The following is a 16,115-nucleotide window of genomic DNA, read 5'->3' on the forward strand; positions in this document are numbered from 1 at the left end:
TGAAGCACTCCTTAGATGGCCATTAGGAAACACGCATTTGTTTAATGCTGAGCGTGATGAGAAATAAATTATGGTTTCCTTGTTAATAAAGTCATATTATCATCCTCATATGATACCTTTCTTAAAGGTGTCTCTTTTTTTGTCAACTGCAAAAGCAACTTTTTGCAAGCTTTTGGTACCTGAAGTGGCTAACACCATCAGTGTTGGGCAATGCTGGTCGTTCTACCCAGTGACCAGAGAGGATGATGATGATCTCCACCACCATGAGGAAGGCAGGGCTCGTGGAACCCCGAGAACAGCAAGGTTTTTCGCCGTGGTTGCGTCTTGTGGGCGTCTAGGCCACGACGGCAGAGCGGGAGCGGGTGCAGGAGGGCGGCGGACGGCGAGAGGAGAAGCGCGATGGTGAGTCCAGCCGGGCCGGGCCGAGCCGAGCGGGGCTGGCGGGGCCGGGCCGGGCCGGGCCGCACTCCCTCCGCCGCTCTCCGCCAGCCCCAGCGGCCGGGGCTGCCGCCGGCGGCAGGCTTAGTCAGAGGAATGTGGGTGGGACTCCCTCCTCCCCGGCGCCTTAAAACCTCGCTCGGACCGGCACGCTCGCAGTCTCCCGTCCCGGCGGAGCGTCCCCGCCGCACCTTACCCGCGACGCCCGGGCTCGCTGGGCGCGCCGCCGGCCGGGCACGATGGTGGTGTGCGGCCTCGCCTGCTGGAGGTGCAGGTGGCTCCTGCCCCTGCTGCTGGGCCTGGCCATCATCATGGGCATCATCGCCCTGGCGGGCCGGGGCTGGCTGGAGTCCGAGTCGGAGCCCTACGTGCAGCAAGCGTCGCTGTGGGAGAGCTGTACGCGGGGCGAGGAGGACCTCAACTGGAGCTGCGAGTCCCTCATGGACTACGGTGAGTGAGAAACCCTCCGAGGGACCCGGGGCAGTGGGCGCCGAGGCTGTTGACCTCCCCTAACTCTGTTGCGGAGCAGCTGCTTTCTGGAATGGAGCTTCCCTTCAGAACCAGTATCCATGCTGTTTTCGGGCTTAAACCAGCACCGAAACACAGGACTAGACTGCTCCAGAGCGATCTTTTTTTATCAGTACAACACTGAGAAGCCGGGGTGTTGATATTTTGGGTTTTCCTGAAATTATTTTACAACCAAAGTAAGATAGCAACTGGCTCCAAGTCTGTCTGCTTCCCCTGAACTCTTATAGGGCTGCGGTGCCGCAGCCTTACCTGGCACCCGGCAGCTCCCTCCCTGTGCCACTGGCTTCCCCGGTCGGATGGCGAGTGTGGAAAACTTCATGCAGGGTGTCCTATGAAGAACCATGCCTGGACAGTAGTAAAACGACATTTCCCCGACCCTTCGGGGGAAGAGAGCACCTTAATTTAACCCTCCTGGCCAGGGGAGTGCAGCTATTAAAATGCCTCCTGATCTGCAGCTTAAAATGGTCTTATGGGGGTTCTCAGGCAGAAAAAAAATATGCTCCTTCCTTTGTACCTCTCTGTGGCACTGGGGCCTAAATCAGGGATAAGTGTGCCTCTGTTTTAACTTGCTTAGCTGCTTCTGTATCTGGCATCGCCACTAACATTCTTTTACTGCACACTCTGTTTCTAGGTCTTTTGGGGGACTTTTTGTTTTATTGCTAGAACACGTGGGTCTGATTACATCTACTTTTCCCTCAGACAAAATATTTCTGGACAAATAAGCAGACCCGCCTTAAGATCCTGGATGAGGGTTCTTTAGGGACTGGGGGGCTGGAAGGGTGTGTTTCAGCCGGGAGAGCTGGGACTGTTTCCCTGTGCAGATCCCTTGCTGCCTGAGCACGGCAGACTCACTTCCAGAAACTTTTTGTTGCAACACTCATGCACAAGCTAAATCCTCAATATGCTTTAAGAGAGGTGTCTTCATTTCTCAGCTGGGTGATGGTTTTGGGCTTTACTGCAGGTGGAAGAAATCTGGCTAGTGAGATGAAAATACCCATCTTCCCCATTAAACAGAGAAGAAAAGCTGGTGCAGAGTTGCTGAAATTTGCATTGCACAGGGAAAAAGTGTTAATACAGTACAGCTGCTGGAATTTGTTTTCTCCTGTAGTGACACTGCTTCACACGTCCCTGAGTACTGATGGGTGTGTGCTTTGCGTCAGCCCTCAGCACTGTGGGACAAAAGTAATTTTCTGCATTTTTTTTTTTCCTAGTTAACAGGCTGACACAGAAGAACAGTATCCTTGACTTCACTTGTTTAAACCTTGGCTTATTTAAACCAAAACTTATTTTAATCCTTGGCTTATTTATATGAATTTGCCTGCTCTCAAATTTTCATAACATCAATGCCACTGTCTACTCAAATAGTATTTACATCTAGAGACAGGATGTAACACATGAGTTCAGGTTTGATTTGTTTTGTTTTCTTTTCTTCTATGCTAATGCAATTACTGTCAAAATAGGTGAGGGCATTTACAAAGGAAAAAATGCCTAGCAGGCATTTATAGCACTGCTGCAAGAAAATAGAGGTTAACTAATTGAGATGCATAACTTGTGTTTTGCATACAATAATTACTGTGCTCTAACCATCCTGCACCTCTCCTGATGAAATGAAGACTTCAGAGTGGATCTCCATTAACTGAATGTTCCATTAGACAAATTCTTAATTGAGCTGTGGCATGTGTATGAGGAAGAGGAAGAAAAAAAGCAGGCGAGTCACTTATTTTAAATGAGGGGAAAACACAAACAAAGACTTGCAAATAGGAATGTCTCCTAAACTGCATAGCTCCTTAATGCACATTTTCAAATACCACATGAGAGGGAAGAAGTGAAAGGGAAAAAGACAAGAGGGTTGTCATGTGGTGGGGAGGCAGGGAAGGGATTTTGTTTGGAGTTCTTTACTGGTTTGTGTCTGGGAAGTGCCCTGGCTGGCAGCGTCTGTGTATTATCAAAATGTTGCAATTCAGAAGTGCTGTAGTGCACTAGAATATGACTCAAGATGAGTTGGTCTAGACCATTGCAGGATTTAACTGTTGACTGTGTGTTTAAAACATATCAGCAAGCCATCAGCTATGACAAAGATTATTCGCACTGTGTAACTTGGAAAGGGTGATTGTCTTTAAAGTGATGAGATTGTAAATTTAGGAGCAATATTTATGGGTGGCTGTGCCCTCCTGGTTCTGAGTGACTGGTCCCAGTGACTTTGCTTTGAATTAACTCTGTAAAAGATGGGTGTGTACATGTGCAGTAAAGGTAACCCCATTAGGTTAACTCTTTCCTATATTCCTAACAGCCAGTTGGTATTCATTAAGTATACATCATACACACGTATACGTTAAATACATACCAGCCAACAAAGAAAAAGGGAAGCATTCTTCTGGGTCCTTAGTATTAAAAAAATAAAAATTAAAAAAGAAAAGAAAAAAAATTAAAAAAGAAAAGAAAAAAAAAAAGGAAAGATAAAAGGTGGAACCTAGAGGTAGGAGCCCAGCCTTTGTGAATCATGTTTCACTGCATCTGTGCCACTGTACCTATGTCCCTAGAGGCATGGACTTTGATACCACAGATTATAGGCGAAACTGAGTGCATGTGGAGACTTTGCTGAGGGGCCAGGTAAATAAAGGAGGAATGCTAGGTGTATGCTTACCTTTTCAATACACCTCCTTTTAGGCATGCTGTTGTCTGATTTGCAAATGCCAGGATGCATTCAAGATGAACTAACATCGTTTATAGTGTCAGGCAAGCGCAGGCACTTGGGAAATGCTAATGGGAAAGGTGTAGCAGTTGGTGTCCCTGCCTACACCCAGAAAACACTTACTGCAACTTCCTGGTAAAAGATCCCAGTGAAATGTGAGGCTGGTGTCTGCCAGGGCACTTTTCTGGCTTCTGTGCAGGCACACTTCTGCTGCTAACGATCCAGAGACTAAAAGTTGGAAATGTGTAGGATTGTGCCTCTCCTCAACTCTCAGCTGAAGCCAAGTTTGTGCTAGAAGGCTTGTATTTAATATTTTGGTAGTTTAGCAATTGCTTTTCCTGCACTCCTAAAGCCGAAACAGATTGTGACTCACAGTATTAAATCCAACCTGCCCTCTCAGCAAACCTTTGATTCTGGACTCCTTTATGCTCATGGTGGGTATGCACATAGCTTCCTCTCACCAGTCATGCTACCATGGAAGTTTGCACATTATCTGAGCAAGAAAGTGCTGACACTGCTCTTCTGCTCACAGTCCACTATTCCTTTATTACATCAAAAAAGTGAGGTATTTTTGGACATTCTGTGTAATGGGCTCTTGAGGCCAAACAAAGATTGCTACTGCCACTTATATACACAAGAATATTACAGCTACATTGCAAAAACGTGCCCAGTTTCTGCAGGTCATAATAAAAACTTACATTTATTCACAAGCTAACAAACTATCTTCGGCTTCTGGAAATGAATGGACAAAGATGAGAGTCATGTTACTTCAAATCCTGTAGCAGTTCATCTTCCTGCTAGACTATTTTCACAGCTCTTTTATTGATTTCTAAAGGGAAATCTAGATTTAAATATCTTAGCCTATAGAAATTCCACCTTCTCTCTGGTGACACTGAGGCATGGCTAAATGAAAATCAGGAAATATACTTAACACTAAGGCACTGTTGCTTGCTTTCTTTTAATTTCATCATATCACTGGTGCTCATCATTAACATTTAGTAATCGTGACCCCTCCTAGTTATTTGCATGATAATATTTGCAGCTTAGTTCCTTCCCATAGTAATCATTAGTGTAATGTAATGCTATGTAATAAAACTCTTAATCCTTCCTAATAATTACAGACCTTCAGCTTCTGTACAGTTGTTTTTTAAATGTTCTTTCAACACCACCATAATTGATAAATACTTTTCTGCTGATTAGATGAAAAGAACTTGACTATTCTCTGAGGCCAAGCTGACCTGGAAACACTAATACCCCCAACTATTTCTCTGCTTTTCTGCTCTCCTATTCTTCTGCCTTCTTATTTATGCAGCTGCAAATGGCTGTGGTGTTCTTGATTGATTGCATAAACAGACATCATACTTATTATCATACTCTATTTTGTACAAGAAATACTCTCTGCCAAATGAATGCATCTGAGAATTTTCTATTTTTATGGAAAAACTTAAATTCTGGCCAAATGTCTAATGATTACAAGGTACTTTTGAGCATAAACCAGGTAATTTGTCATTCTCTGACTGTGAGCAGGTCTCTCCAGCTCTTACGGCAGCAAACAGTGAGAGGGCAAACCTGCACCTCTCCCCTCCTGGCAGCTGGGAGATGCAGTGAGAGGATCTTTTAGAAAGACAGGAGAGCTGGGTGCCTGTGGGGGCTTGATCAGCTCTCAGAAGCCTTTAGGAGGAAAAGGAGTGGGGAGAGCTTGACTCGATCGGTGCGGGGATGAGGGAGATCCTTCACAGAGAAACAGCAATTTCAGTTTTAGCTCTGCAGCAGCCCCTCTGCTGAAAACTCGCCCTGTCGGTGGGGGTGGCAACAGGTCATGTGGATAAGGAACATCCCAGGGCTGTATCCTATGCTCAGGAAAAGTGCACCCTCCCACTCCAATCTCTCCCATCAGTCACTTATTAAAAGACATATACACACACAATGTAAGAGAAATCTCAAAAATTAACTGTAAATCCAGACATTTTTGCTGCTCTTCCTGTGATTCCCACAGGGGATCAAGTGTCTGGGCTGATAGTTCTGTGGCTGACTACACTCATCCAGCCCAGAGCACACCCATCTAGTGCTTTGGCTGGCACCTATGACTCAGTCTTATCAGGTCTTGTCAGCATCAACCTGCTGCTAACTGCTGTTGGAAAGGATAATCCAGCAGAAGAAAGCATGGAAGGTACTGGGTCACCAGTGCTGAGCTCTGTCACACATGAACACAAAACTCAGTGAGTTTCATAATGATTGTACCCACTGATGCCTTGTTTCTGAAGACCTGAAGCAAAGCTGAGCTTGATATTAATCTTCCTGACAAGATATCTCCTGCAGCTATATGTGTTGTCATTTTCTTATTGCCAGAGACAAGAAAATAAATCACTGCGAGCAGATGCAGGGCTGACCTGTATCCAAAAGCTTATTGCACTTCTAAAGAGAGTACAGATAATATTAAAATGGCAGAGAGAGCACTGTGGGCATTCTGCCTTGTACTCCTCCAGTTGTGTTTGTGTTACACTAGACCTCAAGGTGTCTAATATGCAGGTGCATTTGAGTTTACAACCTAAATTTTAACAAAGATGCCAGATTTGTCTTCCTACACCTTGTCAGCATAAATAACACATCTGAAAGGGAATACGCTATGGTAACTAAGCATTCCTTCGTGTTGTGCTTTTTTTTCTTAATGGGCTGGCTGTGAGTAATGGTTACATATCCCTTTGTATTAGTTATCACTAAAGAAATCCTATTATGGAGACAATAGTCAATACCTGCCTTAGGTATGACAGAGAATATTTTGTATGAAAAGATTTTATCAAACCATTGACGTAGCTCTAATCTTCAGACACTCATTAGTCTCCTCCCTGCTTCTTCCCCTCAGCATTCCCTCGGGGAAGGGGTATGAGACATGCACAACTAGCTGAAGAAGAAATTTGAGAAGTTTTTGCTATCTTGAGTAGCTCCAAGAAGGGAGAGGGAAAAGAAGAAACTTTTCCTTATCTTTTCAGTGTCAGTTTTATTGTCTTCAAGTGGTGGTGGTGGTTGGGAGTTTTGGCAGAGATTTGGCTGATGGATACCTGCTGTATTTTACTTTTGCTGTTGGATTAGAGGAGAAAGAAACCAGTTCAAACAAATCTAATTAAAATAACTGTAAAACAAAATTTCACTTTCAGATAGCAAATTGCAGAGGAAGAATGGAGACTACATTGAAAGCAGGGTATCTCCAAGGTCACTTCAACTGTGTTGGAATGGACAGCTATGATGAAAGAGTTGTTTGGGTTTTTTTAATGTTCTGACCTAGATCTCACTGGCCTCTTTATTCCTACATTAGAGGGAGCTCAGGATCTGGCCCTACCTCTGTCTGTATGTGTGAAAGTAGAAACCCACAATATGTAGATGTGGGAATTGAACTGTGATGACAGCTGACTGGAAAACAAAGCACTAACCAGTATGGTTTAGCCTTTGTGGGCAGGTATCCTGCCTCCAGGGCAGGAACACCTTTGCTTGTAGCTATTTGCACTGGGCTCACCTAAATTACTTGGTTTCTGAAGAGGACAAGGTGTGTGAGGGCCTTTTCACAAGGCTGTTACTGCCAAAGTAGAATTGCTGGCTGTTTTTCTAGGTTTTCCTGCTATTGTTGCCCTGCCCCTGGCCCATGGTGGGTGATTTCTGGATGCTGGTGCTGCTCTGTCAGAGTACAGCCACTTGCTTTGTGCCCGAGCCTCTCCAGCATGCTGTAGCTTGGTACTAAGTAGCTTCATACACTCTGTTCCAGCAAATGTCAAAGTAATGATTCAAAGAGGACTCATCAACTTTTACCTCAGATTTTGTTGTTTCTCCTCCACCTGCTACATTTTAACTGTGAATAGATACTTATTTTCAAGAACTTTCTTTTTGTCATCATTTCTGTTATTGTGAGTTTATTTCTTTTTGGCCATGCTCCACATGCTCTATTCTTGCCATAAACAAACAGAAGTTTTATGCAGACAGCACTGTTATTTCCTAGCAGTTATCTCCTGTGGTGGTACCCTCTTGTTTGCTTTCACACTTCCCTGTGCATGAAAGTGGTTTTGTAAACTTGCATATCGAACAGGAGCTGTAATGATAAAGGGCATTGTCAGCAGTTGTGTGCCCTATCTGCTCAGATGTCTGTGGGTGTCCTACAGATACAGAGTTTGAAGGTATTATCTCTCTTCTGTGCTGCATTCTATACCCCTCTTCAGCAAGATAAATAGCAGGTAGGGAGTCCTGTCTGCTTCAGCTGTGATGGTGGCCCCCTACTCTCCAGCTGTGTGCTTTGCAGGCATTCAGTATTGCTTTGACATAAGGACATGCTTCTTACAGTAAAGGATTTAAAAAAAAAAAAAATATTAAAGGAAACCAAAGAGCTCCAGTATAGGAGGGTACTGCTGTGTGTAATACCTTTCTTGTTTTATCTTCAAGGGTGGGGGAGAGCAGCAGCTGCCACATATCTCGTTGGCTTTGTGATCCTGGTCATCTGTTTCGCCCTTGCAGTCATCGCGTTCTCAATTGAGATCCTACGCTTCAACTTTGTGCGAGGAATTGGAGGCCTGCTCTTTGTTGTTGGTAAGGCTGGGCAAAAAGGCAAGGTTATTTTAGATGTGAAACAGGCATCAGCAGAAAAACATGCTAGATGGAGCCTCCCTTACGAAATTAGCTGTCTTTGGTTTATGACTCATTTTCATGGGGAACAGGGGAAGATTGAGTTGTGCTCTGAAAGCATAATGGGTAGGGAAGCTCCAGTGGCCTTTGTCGGCTCTCACTTTCCCAAAAGCACTATATGGGGACACCCAACATGACCCTGCATGTCATATGTTAAGAGCTGAGAGGCCTGGGTGCTTCCCAGCTTTCTGATGGGAGGAGGAGGAACAGGGCTCTGGGAGGTGACTGGCTCGGCAGGGTTCCTGGTGCTGGCTGTGGGACAGGGCTGGTCACGGCATGCAGGTGTGTGCCTTAGCAACCTGGCAGTGGCAGCTGAGATGCCACAGCCACATAGGCGTGGGGATCTGCCTGGGACAGAAGTCACGTACCTCTGTAACAATGCAGATTTGATTGCAGGTCTGAAGATAATCCTTACATATCTGAACTATGCACTTATCTCCAGGTACCTTTTCTTAATGGGAACCGTAACATGTTCACTCTAACTTACTCCTGGTTTCCTTTCTTTTCTCTCTCTAGCTGCATTCCAGATCATTGGCTTGGTCATTTACCCAGTGAAATTCACAGAAGAAATTCCACTGACAGGAGATAACATGTTCAGCTGGGCCTATGGCTTTGGCTGGGCCAGCACTGTTGTTGTAATAGGTTGTGCTTTCTTCTTCTGCTGCCTCCCCAACTGGGAAGATGAAGTCCTGGGAAACATCAAGCCTACCTATTACTATTCCTCCCCAGAGAGAGCACCATACTTAAATTGAAAGATTAAGTCCAAGTACAGACAGCTGTCAAAACAGAGGAGCACCTCTGATGTACATTTGGTGTGATTGTAGGAGACTGAAAAAACTCACCTACTTTTGCCAGCATATTTCTTACTGTGCCTGGCAATAAATTAGGAAAAACATTGGCATCTTAAGCCAAATAGCTTTTACCCAAAGTATTATTTACATATTCTCATGTCAATTCAGTTTGGGTGGTTTACTTGCTCCTTCCCCTCCCAATTAGTTGAGTCATCCTTATTTTATTCAAATATTTTCTTATGAATATAGATGATAGTGTTTCAAGTGTAGAAAGGAAAAGGATAGATTTTAAACAACCTATTAGTGGGTACTGTGAGATAGGTTGCTTTTTTTTCATGTCTGACAAAATTGCTTTAAATGGAGCTAGGAGAAAACACAGCCTTCCAAGGAATGCTTTTTCTTCTGTCAAAGCTGGTCCCAAGGAAGAAATTTCTGTGATACTATCACAGTCACCTGCTGCCTAAAAATCTTTTCTCATTCCTTTTACTGGACTGTTGTTGACTATTAACTATCTGAAATAAGAGGAAAATAAAATTAAAATTTATTTTCCACCAATTGGTGCTGTTGGACAAGGCCTCTTCCAAAGCATGGAGCTGGTGTGTATGAGAGAACAGCAGCTAATGTAATATTGGTGAGTTTGTGGCCACAGCAGAACTTGTGATGGAATCACATATATATGTTGTCATGGATTCAGACATTAAGCTACATACATTTTTACATGGAATATGAGGGGTGCTGATTTAGAATGTATCTTTGGGCAGAAACATGAACTATTATATTTGCCTTTGTAAAATTTGTAAAGTGTGCTTTTCATGGAAATCTTAATATTAGGTGTTTAAAAACCTCCCAGATTTCTAACACTGGAGGTACCTCAGAGTTTAGTAAACTTGGGGCTGCCTTGTGAGTGAGTAGGGGTAACAGGTAGAAATAGAAAGGCAGTTCAGTGAGCAGTTTACATATGTAAACTTCATACAGGCATTAGAGTAATCTGTCTGGCTCCTCATTTGTGTTTCTGCATCCAAATAAGTATTCCAGTGAGGCGTAGCCATGTCTGTGTTGGTCATGGACCTGCAGCATTTTACAGCAGATTTAATTATGGTCTATAATCTTTGTCAGGGCTTTGTTCAGCTGGGAAAGAAGGAAGTTCATTTTTTGAACTCTTCCAGCTACAGGAGAAGCAGCTTTAGCAAAGACAGACTGAGGAGGGTACAGGTGGGGTAGAAAGCAAATGCTGCACATTGCTCTGTGTTATTTCTTACTCTCAGAACCTGGTACTTAGGAGAGGGTAAGTGTGTGGGTATGTGTATTCATGCACATGTACAAAATAGAATTTAGAAAGCGTTAACCAACAGACTGTAAAGCTAAAGTAATTTACAACTGATCTTTTGCAATGCCCTGTATTTCTTGTATCATATATTGTATAGCTTTCCATTTTGTAACACCTTTTTAAATTTGATAATGCTATATATTGCATGTGATCCTGTTTTAGAGAGGCCAGGTGATTCCTGAAGGTCTCTTCTAGGCCTGTATTTTATAACTTTACAGAGCATAAATGTCTGCAGACTTCAGAATTGTGTTATGAGCTCAGTTGCAGCATATACAATCAACTGTATTTGTGATTCCGCTGAATAAGACAGTTCTGTGACAAATGTGTCCTTTTAACATTTTTTTTTCCCTTTTCTGTACAGTAATGGCTAGTGGGGAATACTGTGTGGACTTACTTTATCATAAGTAATGATAGTACCTACTTCTAGTGAATTCTAAACACAGCAGAGAATCTCAAATCAGCACAACTAAAGCTGAAAAGGAGAAAAAAATGTAAGAAAATGGACACCTTTCCTAATGACAGGGAGGATGGTATGGTAATATGGTAATCAGGTTTAGCATAATTTAAGTCTTTTGTAAGCTTTTTTATAAGCATTGGCATAAGTTGTGCTAAAAGATCACTAATGTAAAATAAACTTGGCTCTGAATGTACTGGGAGGGGTAAAAGCATAACCAGCATGTTACACAACTAAGATGTTCCAGAGAAAGCTATTGGAAATAGTTATTAATTACTTTCAAGTGATACTAATGTATGTGACACTCGTTTCAAATGTGGTGGCTTAATTAAAAATGTTTTAACTGATGGTTGTAGAAACTCAGTGGTGCTTGTGGTTTGTATATTGAGTTTGTAAAATCAAACAAATAAGCCATTATTTTATTCTCTTAACTTGAATATCAGTATCCATAAAGTGTTGGGTTAATAAAATGAATTTAAAGACCTTTTGTCCAGAAGGCAGCAATTTTATTTTCCAGTCAAATAAGCTTCAGTATACACTACAAAACATGTCTGTGCAGTTTCATTGAAGTCCTAGGCATAGAATGTTCTTTCCTAAGCCAAAACCTTTTAAGTGCATCACAGCTTAAGGGGGAACTTTAAACATTTTAAATACACAACAGTCTACAGGAAGTCTTGTGTAGGAAGTCTGTTCTTTAACAAAACTGTTCCGAGTGCCTTTCCTACAACGATCAAGAAATTCAAATAGTGAAAAAAAGATGGTGTACTCACCCGATATTTTCAGTGGAAGGCTCCACTTTTCCCGTGATCAGAAACCTTCCCATTTCTAACCTCGTTTTATGCATGACCCATATTATAATCCTGTCCTAGTGGCATTTTTAAACAGGGCAAATCAGTAGTCACTGCTTTCTTACACCAACCTGTGGGTTCTGATTTCTGGAAAGACAGGTTCACCATTCAGCTGTTAATTTTATTATTTTTTTTTTAAATCTGTCCTCTTCCCTAAATGTCTTAATTTTAAAATTAATTCAGTACCCTGAATTTTGGTGTCTTGCATGTGTTTCTTGGGTTTTGGTTCCATGTCTCCCCCTTTTTAATTACTTCTAATTTTAAATAAACAAATAGGGAAAATATTTTGCTTCCTTTTAGATTTTCCTAAATTCTCTCAAGATAATTGCTGGGTTTCTATAATGCCCTTCTTTCATCAGGAAGAAAATCTGTACTCCTGTTTACCTACCAGTCTGTATTAAGCTGCAACCTAAATCTGTGTGCATTGAAATCAGCTGAATATCTCCAGTGAGCTTCAGGCAGTAGGGCTGTTCCTTCTAATCCAGCTCGTGAGAAGAGAGAGCAGTTCAGGGGAATCTGAGCAGTTGGCCCTTGTCTCAGGAGAAGTTATGAGCAATCAAAAATGTGCATGACTGAGTGCCAGGGAAGACTAATTGACCTGAATGGGATGATTAATGCTTAAATCTCATGGCTATGGGAAACAGCTGCCACACCCCACTGGGATTTGGTATTTTTAGTTGACACAACAAGTGACTAATTTTTCAGACAATTCATTGACAAGATAGAATTCTAAAAGATTATTCACCTGACCTTTCCATCCTGCATAGAAGGGCTTTTGGAATAGAATGCATACATAAATCAAGGGAGTGTAGTAACAGCTCATTTGGGAGGGGGGAGGATTGTTATGGTGATAAGCAATCCAGAAACAAAAACAACTGCATGCTAAGAGAAAATGTTGCACACACACACACGCAAAGAAAGTTGCTGAGATCATTGGGCACTTACAAACTAGTGATAAACCAAGCACATATATCTATGGAAACCAAAATGCTTCAGGAGTTGCACAGCATTTGAGAGCTGAGGTACTGGTCCTACAACCCAGAGCAGTGGGGGTTACTGGCAATATGGAGCAGAACCCTGAAAAAACAGGTTAATCTGTGCCAATAGGTGAAGTAACACAGGTTTTTAAATGGACTTGGGAGATGATACAACCAGAACAAAGTTTAATTAAATCTGGAGGATGCATTTTTCAAAAATAAGGATGCTGAGTTTCTAAATTTGATTCCTGTAACAGGCGTCGGTACAGGAGTAGTGAAATCCTTATGCAGGGGGTTCACAGAACCTGGTAAATGGCAGTGTTACTGCACAGGGGCAGCAGTTTTTATGTGTAGATCCCATTTCCTGCACGTGTGCTGTGTATTTATGAGATAATTCCAATGACTCCATGGTGCAGGTCTGCACTGGTACAGTAAGCAGCCTTTTGTCTGGGATTTCCTGATGTCCTAAGGTGTGGGCAAAGCTGCACCAGCTATGAAGCTTGACATCTACAGACTCCATCCAGGCAAAAATCCAGTGCCCTTAAATTTCCCTTATGTAAAATTACACTTAAATTACTTGAAAATTGTTAGAATAATCCAAAGGATTTTTGAATGCAGAAATTTAATAAGGCTGTATTTATAATAAAGACTGTAGAAGAACACATACAGACATGCCTGGAGCTTTATAATATAAATATTACAACTATAAACAATAGTAATATACTAATAGTTACTATAGCAATAAACAAGATAAATAAGAATTTGTGATAAGAACTATGCATTATATAATATAATTAATAAAGAGAAATTAATTATATTCCTCTGAAAAAGTTCATCTTTGCAGGATTGAATAATACAAGAAGAGTTGGTATGGCTGCTGCTTTTTATTTATTCAGGGTAATGGGGACAACACATGGTAATTTTCACAATCCTTTGTGAACATAAAATATTTTATAAGCATCAAAGTTTGCTAAGACTCAAGGTGATACATTGGAAATCAGTGTTCACTGAGTTTGAGAGGGCCCAGAAAGCTTTGGAGTGAGCACTCAGATGAAACTGAACATAAAAGTGAGGCAAGTCCTGCCCTACAGTGTGCTGCCCTGGGAAATGATCATGGATATAAGTAGGCTGGTTTGATGGTCACAGTCCTGAATGTGCACAGAGGTATGTGATTGGGGCAGGAGCTGACCTGTGGCCATTACAGTCTCTTTTCGGAAATAACCTATTTTTAAGCTCTCTTTGTGTTAGTAATCCCTTACAACAGTAAATAAGAATTAAAAAAAAAAAAATAGGTGAATTGTTATACATGAAAATTAACTTCTGACTTGAAATAGAAAAACAAAACAACTCACAAAACAAAGCTTGGGAAAATCATAATTGGCATTTAGTAGTAAGACAATAAGTTATAAATGTTGCTAATTTTAATTTTAGCCCTCTTGTCAACTCAATTTCACATCAAATATTTAAAACTGAAGACATAATTTCCGTGTAACATGAGTTTCAGCAAAATCCTTCTTTTGGCTGGAGAATCTCAAAATGAAAATTCCTGGCTGAAACCCCTAAGACATGCTTAGTGTGCATGTCATATCTGTAAATCTCAGAGTGTTTAAACAAGTAGCTATTCCCAACTGACCCATAAGGCAGTGCAGATAAAAGCCATTTTTTTGACAGAGAACTGTAAGTAACAAGGCTGTGGCACCTGGGAATTACCTAAGTGAAGCTGATTTTATTCCTCTCCTAAGGCAACTGAGCTTTATGCTTTACCACGAGTTATTGTTAAGATGCACTACAACAGGACAAGTATTTAGTTAGCTTACCTATGCCACAGAGAAGTTCTGAAACCCAAAGCAAGTAGCTTAAATAAAATTATCCCATATGTAGTACAGGACTGCACTGTACTACTCTAACTGCTTACCCATGGATTCAAAAAATCCCTGTACACAACATGATATGATTCTTTCATTCTATAATTCTGCTTGCTCACTAGAGAGCTTGTGCTCCTGACAGCCACTCAAGGAAAATACAGATGCTCACAATGGTTACAAGTGTCCAGAGGCCATCTCAATTCCTAGCAGTATAGTTGGATTACAGGACACCCTTGATTTCAGCCTTTTGCCTGGAGAACGGGGAGTTGACTGAACTGATTAAACTTCTACAGAGCCTCTGTAGGAAATACCTGGGGATTTAACCTTGTTCCAATATAGAGCTTATCATATCCTTAAGAAAAAATAGCTGACAATTAAATCCATTCTCGGGCACACAGAGTCTTTGTACCTTCCTAATCTTGTGTTTTCCTTATTTGTATTTTCCCAATACAGTCTTGAATTGCTCACATAAATGACAGTCCTGGATGCCGCCCCATGTCTGCATCTCAGGTGTTAAAACTTACTGGTTTGCACATGTAGCCTTGCTAAGGAGAGGAAGAAAGCCCTTTTAAGCCTAAGCCTTTGTCCTGTCAAGGCAAGCCTGCTTTAATGACAGGAGCCTGCATGTGGGGCAGGCTTTGGAGGCCCTGCAGCAAGTTGGTCCTGGATGACTTGCTAAAAATCGTAACAAACTCCTGTGGGAATTTTCCTCTGAGCTCAGCAGTCAGTGAACAGAGGAAGTATCCAACATCTGCAGAGCTTTACTGTGCTGTGTGTGAAAGCTTTCCCAAATGCACAGAGGCAGGGCTGAGCACCCGCCATTCCCCAGGTCATCATAAGTGTCATGGAGCAGTCACAGTGCCTGGCCACCACAGGAGAGTTCCTCAGAAAGGGTTGGTGTGGGCAAAACTACAAGGTCTCAACTGCATGCATTTTTGTAGGAGGGTGTTTTTATTTTGCAAAGAAGTAAAGTCCAATCTTGTTCAGAATGTATTGCTACATGATGATTTCTACAATGATGTCTAAAGGTCTTTTCCTACACATGCTCGGTATGGATGAAATATTTATCACATTGAGAATACTACTGCCTTAGTGCCCAGGGGATGCAGGGTACAGGGAGTGACCACAAGGTACAATTTGGCTGAGTTACATCACTCTTTGGGCTGTGGTTGTAACTAACTGCAGTGCAGCCCTTTCCAAAGATAAACAGTAGATTGGCATTACCAGCAAAAGAAAAGGACCTATGGTTGTAAATAGATTAATAAAAATAGTAGTAACAATATCTATGCTCAAATTTACTTGTTAGATGTAAGGTAGCACACAAGAGAACAGATCACAAAACAATCTTAGCAATTTAATCTTTAAAATTCAAACTCTGGGGACTTCTTGTTTATAGGCAGTGTGATTATCAGAGAATGAAAATTTGCTTGCTGTAGAAGTCATGAACATGTGCCACAGCCAGTTAGCTTAAGCCAATCCAGTCATTTATATAGCTTAGATGACCAGTCAGAGACTAAAGGTGAATAAAAA

The 16,115-nt window shown here is 41.9% G+C and overlaps 1 protein-coding gene across 1 annotated transcript; it reads left to right on the forward strand.

The window, feature by feature from the left end:
- The first annotated feature begins 547 nt into the window (after positions 1-547).
- On the forward strand, positions 548-11,383 carry PERP (p53 apoptosis effector related to PMP22). Its single transcript, XM_058836648.1, has 3 exons — positions 548-888; positions 8,084-8,227; positions 8,840-11,383. The coding sequence occupies exons 1-3, from the start codon at positions 678-680 to the stop codon at positions 9,073-9,075; spliced, it is 591 nt and encodes a 196-aa protein (XP_058692631.1). The 5' UTR covers positions 548-677; the 3' UTR covers positions 9,076-11,383.
- Positions 11,384-16,115: the final 4,732 nt, after the last annotated feature.

This window comes from Poecile atricapillus, chromosome 3 (assembly GCF_030490865.1).
Source record: "Poecile atricapillus isolate bPoeAtr1 chromosome 3, bPoeAtr1.hap1, whole genome shotgun sequence".
In the NCBI taxonomy this organism is placed as follows: Eukaryota; Metazoa; Chordata; class Aves; order Passeriformes; family Paridae; genus Poecile; species Poecile atricapillus.